At 41.1% G+C, this 10,653-nt stretch overlaps 1 protein-coding gene across 2 annotated transcripts; it reads right to left on the bottom strand.

The window, feature by feature from the left end:
• Positions 1-6,438: 6,438 nt before the first annotated feature.
• LOC125095952 (L-lactate dehydrogenase A chain) lies at positions 6,439-8,075 on the bottom strand. 2 transcript variants are annotated; one of them, XM_047722527.1, is made up of 2 exons: positions 7,290-8,075; positions 6,439-7,020 (listed from the first exon to the last, which is right to left on the bottom strand). In XM_047722527.1, exons 1-2 carry the CDS (start codon positions 7,974-7,976, stop codon positions 6,865-6,867), a joined length of 843 nt encoding a protein of 280 aa, XP_047578483.1. In that variant the 5' UTR covers positions 7,977-8,075; the 3' UTR covers positions 6,439-6,864. The 2 variants fall into 2 exon arrangements, with proteins under 2 accessions (XP_047578483.1, XP_047578482.1); XM_047722526.1 differs by having other exon boundaries at positions 6,439-8,075.
• Positions 8,076-10,653: the final 2,578 nt, after the last annotated feature.

Raw genomic sequence — 10,653 nt, 5'->3', positions numbered from 1 at the left:
AGTCCATGGCCTTCAGTGTTATACTGATGGCTCCCTATTCATATCCCTATCCATGAACTCCTCCTTAAATTTCAGTTTCCTAAATCCTCTATCAATTCAGCAACTCCACTTCGATGTCTAAGAGCCATTTCCTGTCCAAACTACTAATCTCCCCCCACTAAAATTGTTTTCTCCTGTCATCTTGGCTCAGGCCAAAAACCCGGAATCATCTTCTTAAGGATTGATTTCTAATGTCCTCGGATGTCCTTCCTTATTCATAATAAATCCTATCAGCTCCATCTCTCATCGCCTCTTCTGCTGCCATCTTGGTCCAGTCAATGCTGCTCACCTGAGTTACACCAGTAGCCTCCTGACTCCCAGTTTGAACTCTTATCCCTTTGCAATCTGCTCTCAACCAAAGTGATCCTGTTGAAATGGAAGTCGGCTCACTTCTGTGCTTAAAGCCCTACTGCTTCCCCCATCCCTCCCTAAGTGAAAGTTGAAGATATTTCAATGTCCCAAAATAATTTGGCTCCATATTAATTCTCTGACCTCATCTACTCTCTTCTCTCTCATCTGCCTCTCCATTACTCTGCTTTGGTCACCCCTGGCCTTCTTGGGAAACATCCAGCATGCCTTAATGCCTGTACATTTGATTTTCTCTCTCTCTCTGCAACTCAGGCCCCACACTTGGATATCCATACCTACTCTTGCTATAATGTTACTTACTCCAAGAAGCCTTCCCTGGCTACCCTGGTTAAGGCACAGCCCTCACTCCGCACCCCCGCTCTTCCTATCTAATTTTCCTGCTTTGTTTTCACCCAAAGCATTTATCACTACCTAACCCAACATATATTTTACTTATTTCTTTATTAGTCTCACATACACACATACACTAAAATGTAAGCTTCAAAAAGGCAAAAATCTGTGCCTATCATTATTCTTTTTTTTTTTAAGATTTTATTTATTTGACAGAGAGCACAAGCAGGGGGAGCAGCAGGCAGAGGAAGAAGCAGCAGCAGACCCCCCCGACACACACACACACACACAGTGTAAGGAGCCTAATGCAGGTCTCCATCCCAGGACCCCAGGATCCTGACCTGAGCTGACGGCAGACAGTTAACCTCTTAACCAACTGAGCCATCCAGGTGCCCCCGTGCCTATCGCTATTCTATCCCTCTTCCTTAAAATAGTGCCGGCACATAGTAGGTACTCAGTAAACTTGAATTAATGAGTCAAACTACTCAATCTCACAAAAATCTTTCTAGGAGAAGAAAAAAATCTGAATAAATAATTTTATTAAATGTGTGTATACTCATGTGAAGAATAGCGTGGACATAAATTTGGGATTGATCAAATCTCAAGTAGCACAGGAGAGGTGTCCTTGAAGTAAGTCTTCATCCAGGAGTAGGTATCACCATTCCCTCTTGAGACTGGACAGTTAGTTGATGTGCTGCTGAGGTCCTCAGGATGATACCTTGGCATCAACTGCATTCTTGTAGCACAGAGAGGAGGTTGCTAAGGTCATCTGGTACCTTTGTGGCAGAAGATCAGTTCATAATGGAAACTGGTCTGCTGAGCCAGAGAGACTCCCTTCATGGCTGCCTCTGGTCCTTCGTGTCATTCTTATGCTTGATCTGACAATATCTTTCCTTCCACCCTAGGACTACTGCTGTCCAGTAGGTTCTGCTGTGTCTCCAAGCATATGCAACAGGAAGTGCAGGGAAGTTAATGCCCTGGAGGATGAACTTTGACCAAGAACAATAGAATCTAGTGGATTAACTTTTATTCCTTTCCCTCCCCTGTCCATGGGACACCTAGGGTAGCTTCACACAGCCTCCCTGAAAATATACAATTTTCAATACAAAACAATCACCTTATTCCAAAGTTGGGGCCAGCTCAGTGACTCACTCCCTTATGTTTCCTTTCTTTCTCTCACTTTTCATTTCCCTCCTACCTGCTTCCCTGAAATTACACTTCCCTGGAACTGCTCTTTTTTCTAGAGAATACAAACTAAGTTAGTGTCACTCTCCTGTTCGTTACCTTTGAGAAGGTGGTGGGGTTTCAGGAACACGTTGAAAGGTAAGTTTGTTGAACAATGGAAAGAGAACTTTCTGCTTATTTGTGAATCTTGCATAAGTTTACCTTAGTTTCTGAAAGCTTGTTAATGCCCTTGGAATGTAAAATGTGAATGTGTAATTGTAATGTAATATGATTGTGTACCAAATAGTGACTGTCTTGCCTGAGCTATGCTACTGTCATGGGGCTCCCATTATGTAACGTGTGGGAAGGGGTTTGTAAACTCTTCTCCTCTATGCACATGTACAGTGTAGCACACCTCTACTCTTTTATCCACCCAGCATATCTCTTGCAGGCTCCAGGCCCTTCTTACCACCCTCCATCCAAATGATTACCCCAGAAATACAATACAGTAAAATACCATTTCATGTCTGACCATATTTTATTGGGTCAGAGGTGGACTCTTGGACCAAGATGGTAACTGAAGTCCTTCTTCAGGTATTAGGGCATGAATCAAGGCAGGCATTTTTTTTTCTATAATTTGGACTGTAGGATTTCAACCTCAGAAGCTGTTAGCCTCATGCTTCATCATATAGATAGAAAAAGCAGAAGCTAGTGGGCACGAAGAAAGAGGAATAAAGCAGACCTGTAGAATTAACTGAACATAAGAGACTTATTTCCATATGATACCAAAGGTCAACATTTTCTCATCTTTAGGTTCCATGAAACAGTCTCATATCTTCATGGTGAATTTCTCTTTTTGGTTGACTTGCTGTTATTTTAATCCAAAGGAATCCCACCATACAAAACTTCACTCTAAGAATACATGTCTTTAACACTTTGCTGACCTCAGTTCAGGCCCCAGTGGAAGTCACAACAAAAACACCTCCCAAGGGGACCACTATGTTTTTACAGAAAATACTTCTAATTGTTGCCCCAGGAAACCAAAATACAATTTACTCATCAGACATGATTGTAGTTCAACAAAAAAGCTAATAGTCAGTCTGTAAATAGAAAAGATAAGGAGAGAGAAAAGGTGAAAAAATTTTTTGTTGGGGGTAGGGAGTAACACTGCCTACATTGCAGATTAGGAAAGTGTGTTTTGGGTCTTTCATATGAGATATCATATGAGAATATACCCTCTTTTATCTTTTCTTTTTTTTTTAATACCCTCTTTTTTCCAGGCAACTGGGAAATATCAACAAAACTAAGTTGCTTCTCATTCTTAGGCACACACCCAGCTCTTACCCCCCACACACACATATATCTGGGTCCACCTCTTAGATGCAGGAGAATAGCCAGTTTAGCTGAATTTCCACTGTGAGTTGTATAACACAAAACCGTAGGGCTTGTTCTACAAAAAGAACACAAAATCTACTTGGGGAGCAGAACATACTCACATGAACAGCCAGATCTTACACACCAGCACCACTCCTGAAGGCATGAGATGGTGTGTGATAAATGCCCATGACTGCAGATAACAAGGACTTCCTGCTCAAAGGAGGAAGGAAACCTTCTGTGTTGAAGAGGTCAAGGAAAGCTTTGAGGAAGAGGCAGAAATGGAATAGGACTTCAAAGAACGAAGAGGTTTTGAAAAGGCATGACCAAAAGAAAAAAGTGAGGAGGATTTGCTGACAAGCAAAACATGGCTGAGAAGCTAGATTACAAATGGCCTTTAGCATGAGGCAAAGGAATACTCCCACTTATTTCTTATTTTAGTGAGAACAGTATTTTATCCAGGATCATATCATATAAGTAACTCTATAGTATGATGCCTAGATCATAATACATGTTTGATTACTGCAGGTTTTTGAAAATATACAGAAAAATTCATTTATTGCTTAAAGCACAAGACAGTGCTAAAATTAAGCATTCAACCAAACACATTCAACTCCTTAATTTAATTTTTTTAAGATTATTTATTTATTTGACACAGAGAGAGAGAGAGAGATCACAAGTAGGCAGGCAGGGAGGGGGGAAGCAGGCTCCCTGCTGAGCAGAGAGCCTGATACGGGGCTTGATCCCAGGACCCTGGGATCGGGACCTGAGCTGAAAGCAGAGGATTAACCCACTGAGCCACTCAGGTGCCCCTCAACTCCTTAATTTCAGAGAAACTTGGTTTTCTTTGAGAATAGTATGGAAATATTGCCAGATTTTATTTCTGCAGTCATTTCTTCTGGATATATAACCTTCTTGCTGTGGTTGGCAAAGCTATCCTAAATCTACACTCATTTTCTGCTGTCCAGATAGTAGTCTCTTGGGTTTTCATTCACATCATATTTAGGAAGAGGGCTGGGCAAGAAGCAGTAGGATTCATCCCCATGGTATGCAAGTCACCCACAGCAATGCAGAAAACTCAGCATCTCCTGGCATCTTAAGAAAAGGGTAAGAGCGTTTACCTTAGAGCATTGGAGTTAGGCTAGGGTTATGGCATTAGTTAGGTTATGTAACCTGGACAGAAATTAAATATACATTATTTTCTGGAACTTCTCCAGCAAGACTGCTCTTTCCCATGTTCACAGTCTTTCTTACAAGTATGTCAAGTACTGGAGGTCTGAAGATCTTTCTCCTCCCTCCCCTACCTTGACAGCTCCTGTCTCTGGAAAACCTTCTCTGATACTGACAACCATCAATTACTCTTGTATTCCTAGCTAAACCAAATCACCCGCTGGATTCTCTGTCTTCTCTGTAATAATCAAAATCTTTTTAAATGTTAATGTCCCTCTTGAAATTTTCTTTAACTTACTGGTGTTATGTCGGCATCCCACCAACGTTTTACACATGACAAATGTGCTCTGAAACTAACAAAAGGAAAGTGAGAAACAACCAGGTTTTCTGACTGTGGACTTCCACTTAGAAATTATATTCACCTTAGTTACACGTCTGTAACTTCATAGATATCATCAGCTAGGTATAGTCAGCCATGATGCCATTTTCTGTATGTACGTATAGGTGAACAGCATTTAGGAGGCAAGGCATCTCATTTACTAGCTACAGCCTGACTTCTACTTTTCATGATGTAAAGGTTTTTATAATCAAAGAGAAGCAGAGAACTCAGCCAGTCATCTCAATTTATGAGAGGAATAAATAACCTAAAATGTTGCTTGAAATTACTGACTTTATGTAGAAACAAAAATTCAGAGTTGGAAGTGGTCTTATATACCAATAAATACAATTCACTCTCTGTGCTTATCCAAACTATGATTAAACATCTCTGATGATAGGAAGTTCACTATTTGACAGATTGACCATTCCATTTTGGCACACCTATGACTATTATTATCATTTCGTCTGCATATGTAACCTTCGTGCTGTGATTGGCAAAACTATCCTCAATCTACACTCATTTTCAAGACATTGTCTTGAGGAGTGTAGCAAAATCTCCATAGGTTTCACATTTGTATAATAGGGATCGTATCTTTCTGTTGGCTAGATGGACCTAGAACTCAAGGACAAAATTCAAATCTAATCACATCACCTTGAACAAAACACAGCACTCTGTATTTAACCACATAGAAGGCATTAGGAAAATCTCTGAGTGAAATTCCGTGTCACCCAGGCATTTCTGACCTTTGTGAGCAGCAGTTAAAAAAAAAAGTTTAGGGGCGCCTGGGTGGCTCAGTGGGTTAAAGCCTCTGCCTTCGGCTCAGGTCATGATCCCATGGTCCTGGGATCGAGCCCTGCATCGGGCTCTCAGCTTGGCGGGGGGCCTGCTTCCCCCTCTGTCTCTCTGCCTGCCTCTCTGCCTACTTGTGATCTCTGTCTGTCAAATAAATAAACAAATAAATCTTTAAAAAAAAAAATTTAACTTGCCTACAGAATGATCAAACACTTGCCTAGTGATTTATGGGAAATTTGGTGTTTTTTCCATTTAGACATAGAGTGACCAGATATCCCTGAAAAAAAATTTTAACAGTAGGCATCATGGGAATTGTCAGCTGTGTAGACACCCGAAAAACTAAAACTCTTGAAGTTTAAATCTTAGAATCTTCATGAATTCTACAGAACATGAATAACCTTATAGCATATAGCTTCTTAACTAAAATTTAAAATGTAAAGGCAAGCAGAGAACAGAATGGCCAGTAGATGTAGAGGCTGGGTGGTTAGCTAGATGCATTTACTAGCTAAATTATTTCATGTCAAACAGTAGTTTTAATTCATTCCATAGCAGGGTTAGGAATTAGCATGAACCATGGGCCTATTGGGTTGCTTTGAGAAGAATTACAGCCATTACATTACTATGAAATCCAAGATGGATGGCAAGAATATACAAAGTTATAAAAAAGTAGAGATTATAAAAGTAAATGTCTCTAGGGGTCAGATAGGTAACAACATGGATGGAACAGTCCAGGTGAAAGGAAAAAAAAGGTGGACCAGAGATTATGCAAATTCTCCTTTTCCTTCTTACTTTCTGCTTTTTTTTTTTTTTTCAAAAAAAAGTCACTGTTCAAATTTTATTTGGTATTTTAGTTGGTACAACACTTCGTTGGTTGCATGGTCTTTTTACATTATATGGCAATGTACACTATATTCTGACATACATGGTACACGAAGTAAGATCCTTTGGAACAGTTATGCACAATACATGCAATAATGAATTTATACGTTGGAGCCCAGGATGTGACTGACTGGGAAAGATGGACTAGGCATGTTGGGTGTTGGATCAAGGAACCAGAAGTCCTAGAACACACAGGAAATACGCATCTGGTTGGAAGAGCACCTGCTGCATATGCAATATTGGCAGTGGTGCCTCTGAGATGAACCCATTTAGGACTACAAAGGCAAGTATCATCCAGCATTAGGGTATAGCTGCAGTGTTTGCTGGACCATTCCTATTTAGAACTTTAGGAAACCGATGTTTTTTCCTTAGGCCATTTTGATATTATTTAAGTAACAGATCAAATAATAAGGACGATGTACACAACCTTCAACTAAAACCCTGTCGTAGTCTAGACAGTGAAGTGGTACATTAGAAAACTTTAAAACTGCAGCTCCTTTTGGATCCCCCAGAGTGTGTCTGCACTCTTCTTCAAACGGGCCTCCTCCTCAGAAGTTAGAGTCACCTTCACAACATCTGAAATTCCATTCTGTCCCAAGATGCAAGGAACACTAAGGAAGACATCATCTTTTATTCCATAGAGACCCTTAATCATGGTGGAAATTGGATGCACCCGCCTAAGATTCTTCATTATACTTTCTGCCAAATCTGCCACAGACAGTCCAATGGCCCAGGAAGTGTAGCCTTTCAGTTTGATCACCTCATAGGCACTGTCAACCACCTGTTTGTGAACCTCTTTCCACTGTTCCTTATCTGCATCAGTGCCTAAGTCAGGGTGCAGATTCTTCAGAGAGACACCAGCAATGTTTACTCCACTCCATACAGGCACACTGGAGTCTCCATGCTCCCCGAGGATCCACCCATGACAGCTTAATGGGTGAACTCCCAGTCTTTCCCCCATTAGGTAACGGAACCGGGCTGAGTCGAGATTGCAACCACTTCCAATAACACGGTTTTTGGGAAAGCCACTTATCTTCCAAGCCACATAGGTCAAGATATCCACTGGATTGGAAACAACAAGCAACTTGCAGTTTGGGCTGTATTTGACAACATTAGGAATGATGAATTTAAAGATGTTCACGTTACGCTGGACCAGATTAAGACGGCTTTCTCCCTCTTGCTGACGTGCCCCAGCTGTGATAATAACCAGCTTGGAGTTTGCAGTCACATTATAGTCTTTGCCAGAGACAATTTTTGGTGTTCTAAGGAAAAGGCTTCCGTGCTGAAGATCCATCATCTCTCCCTTCAGTTTGTCTTCCATGACATCAACAAGAGCAAGTTCATCTGCCAAGTCCTTCATTAAGATACTGATGGCACAAGCCATGCCAACAGCACCAACCCCAACAACTGTAATCTTATTTTGGGGAACATGTTCTTCCTTAAGAAGATTCTGAATCAGCTGATCTTTCAGAGTTGCCATTTTGGACTTAGAACCAAAAGGAATCGGGAGTGCACGTCGGGAGGGCGGGCGTCAGCGGCGCGCGAGACTGGATCCGGACTTGGCAGCAGCGGCTCCGACACTCCTACTTTCTGCTTTTTTGTTGTGCTATTTGTTTCATGTAAACCAGTGGATGGGCAAGTCAAGCACATCCGTTGGCTGGTGTTCGTAATCCTTAATTACTTCCTTATCTTCACACCTGGAGGACTAAATGTATTTTAGGAGACCAAACTTTAAAAGGAATACTTTTCTTTCTTTCTTTTTTTTTTTTTTTGGTTAAAAAAAAAAAGAATTTATCTGGAGAATAACAATCAGGATAATGAGGGGTATGGAAATCTAAAAGAGACATTTAATATATATGTTAGGTATACTAAGTTTTGGAGTTTAAAGAAAAATAAGTTGAAATGCTGGCTTTGCCCATAATAGCCACGTTTTCCCTAGAAAAATTACGTGACCTCTGGAAACCTTAGTTTCTTCCCATGAGCAAAGGGAATAGTACTATCTACCACATGGGGTTAAACTAAAATTAAAATAAGGTCATGCAAAGTGCTTAACATTTCAATGGAAGCGGTTAATATTATAAACTGTAACAACAGTGAATGTTGCACTGTTTCAGGGAAAGAACAGGCTCTATTGAGATAATCTACCTTCAAGGCAGGCTAAATTCTCCACAGCCCGGATTACTGGCATGGACTTTCACTCAGCAGAGAGGGTGAGGACATTATAAGGAAGGGAAAGACAGGGGAGTGGAGGGAGGTTTCGGAGGCCCTGCGCCTGGCTGTGCGAGTCCTCATGAGCTAAGCTGCCATAAACATGTTAGACCCAAACTGCTGAGAACCGGTGACATTTTGTGGAAACTCGTAAAGAGACTAGGTTTTGATCCAAGAAGCTTCTTCAATCAAGGAATCTGGAGGATATAAGCTAAAGAGAATTTGAGAAATTATGGAAGTGGATTTTAAATTTGAGGAGGCTAAGAAACTGGAATTTTAGTCAAGTGTGTGGAGCAGGGATAGTCTACGAGGACAGATGTATTCCGGTTACCATGGGAAAATAAAAGGTTTTTGGGTTCCAATATGTGTGTTCCAAGAGTGGAAAGGCTGTCAAAGTGTGGGTGATTTGACTTGATCTGTGCAGATCCAGAGGGCAGAACTTGGGACAATAGGCTAAAATATCCGTAAAACTGATTTCATCTCCATAGAAGAAATACGCAAAGCCCAGGACCCCTGGGTGGCTCAGTGGGTTAAAGCCTCTGCCTTCTGCTCAGGTCATGATCCCAGTGTTGTGGGATCAAGCCCTGCATCCGGCTCTCTGCTCAACAGGGAGCCTGCTTCCTCCTCTCTCTCTCTCTCTCTCTCTCTCTCTCTCTCTCTGCCTGCCTCTCTGCCTACTTGTGATCTCTGTCAAATAAATAATTAAAAATCTTAAAAAAAAAAAAAAAAGAAATGCGCAAAGCTGAACAAAGATGAATCAGCAGCCTTATCAAGCAATGAACTTCCTATCATGGGATGTGCTCAGGCAGAGATTTACCTGTTACCGATGTTGGAAAAGGTATTCCTCTCTGAAACTCACTTGGAAAATGATGTCCTCCAAGTTCCCTTGAATATTTCAGAATTCACATAAAGTACTATGGAGAGAAGGGCAAGGATAAAAACCAGAATCTGCCTCGCCCTAAGAAGTTTCTTCAGTTAGAAAAAAAACACTCGTCAGTGCACTCATATTTTAGACCTCGTCAGTCTCAAACTTCTACACTCTTAGAGGGCAGAGGGAAGAAGGAATGAAGAGAAAAAAATGGAGGAGAGGAAAAGCAGGAGGTAATTACTGTCAGAAGCATGGAAGAGAAATTTAAAAGTTTAAAGAAATCACTTCTTGCTTCATCCTGTAACGAGTCCTGAAATGTTCAAAGAGCCATGTGGGAAGATGTTGCTAGCTGCCTACGGGATCCCATCGGAAAACAAAATCAAAGAACTTAGGGCCACGTGGTTATATTGGCAGTATCTGTTACTCATCAGCTTTCCTCCCGGCACTTTGAACATTTTTCTGTGACGTTTATTTTATTTTATTTATTTATTTGACAGACAGAGAGAGCACAGGCAGGGGGAGAGGCAGGTAGAGGGAGAGGGAGAAGCAGGCTCCCAGCTCAGCAGAGGGCCAGACATGGGGCTGGATCCCGGACCCTGAGACCATGACCTGAGCCGAAGGCAGATGCTTAACTGCTGAGTCACCCAGGTGCCCCTTGTGACATTTTTAATAGTGAGAAATTAGACATTTGAAATCACTCTATTATAAACCTTTTGAGAACTGATACTACCTAAAATGATTATGCTCTTCCTTCCTCTCATTAGCTGTTAAAGTTCATTCTCATGTGTGGATCCAAGAAGTAGGGTAGAATTTCAAAGGTAACTCACTCGCAGTAGTTGTTCATCATTTAGTTTTGCCTTCAGAAGTGCATCTAAAGCAAATGTTCATGTCCAAGTCTAAGATAATCATTACCTGGCAATCATTAACAAACATTAAATTAAACGCTGCAATGTTCATGGTTGGAAAGCACACATAGTTTTAAAAATCATTCCCCCTAAAAATTAAAAAAATACATTAACCTACATAATAACCAAACAGATCAGCCCTCCTTCACTGTTAAATTAAATCTGATGCAGCACTG

The sequence above is a fragment of the Lutra lutra genome, chromosome 3 (genome assembly GCF_902655055.1).
Source record: "Lutra lutra chromosome 3, mLutLut1.2, whole genome shotgun sequence".
Taxonomy (NCBI): Eukaryota; Metazoa; Chordata; class Mammalia; order Carnivora; family Mustelidae; genus Lutra; species Lutra lutra.
This window is presented reverse-complemented; position numbering and strand designations above follow the sequence as displayed.

Excerpts from the sequence above, each read along its gene's own strand:
- LOC125095952 (XM_047722526.1), bottom strand. The coding sequence starts at position 7,976 with ATGGCAACTCTGAAAGATCAGCTGATTCAGAATCTTCTTAAGGAAGAA.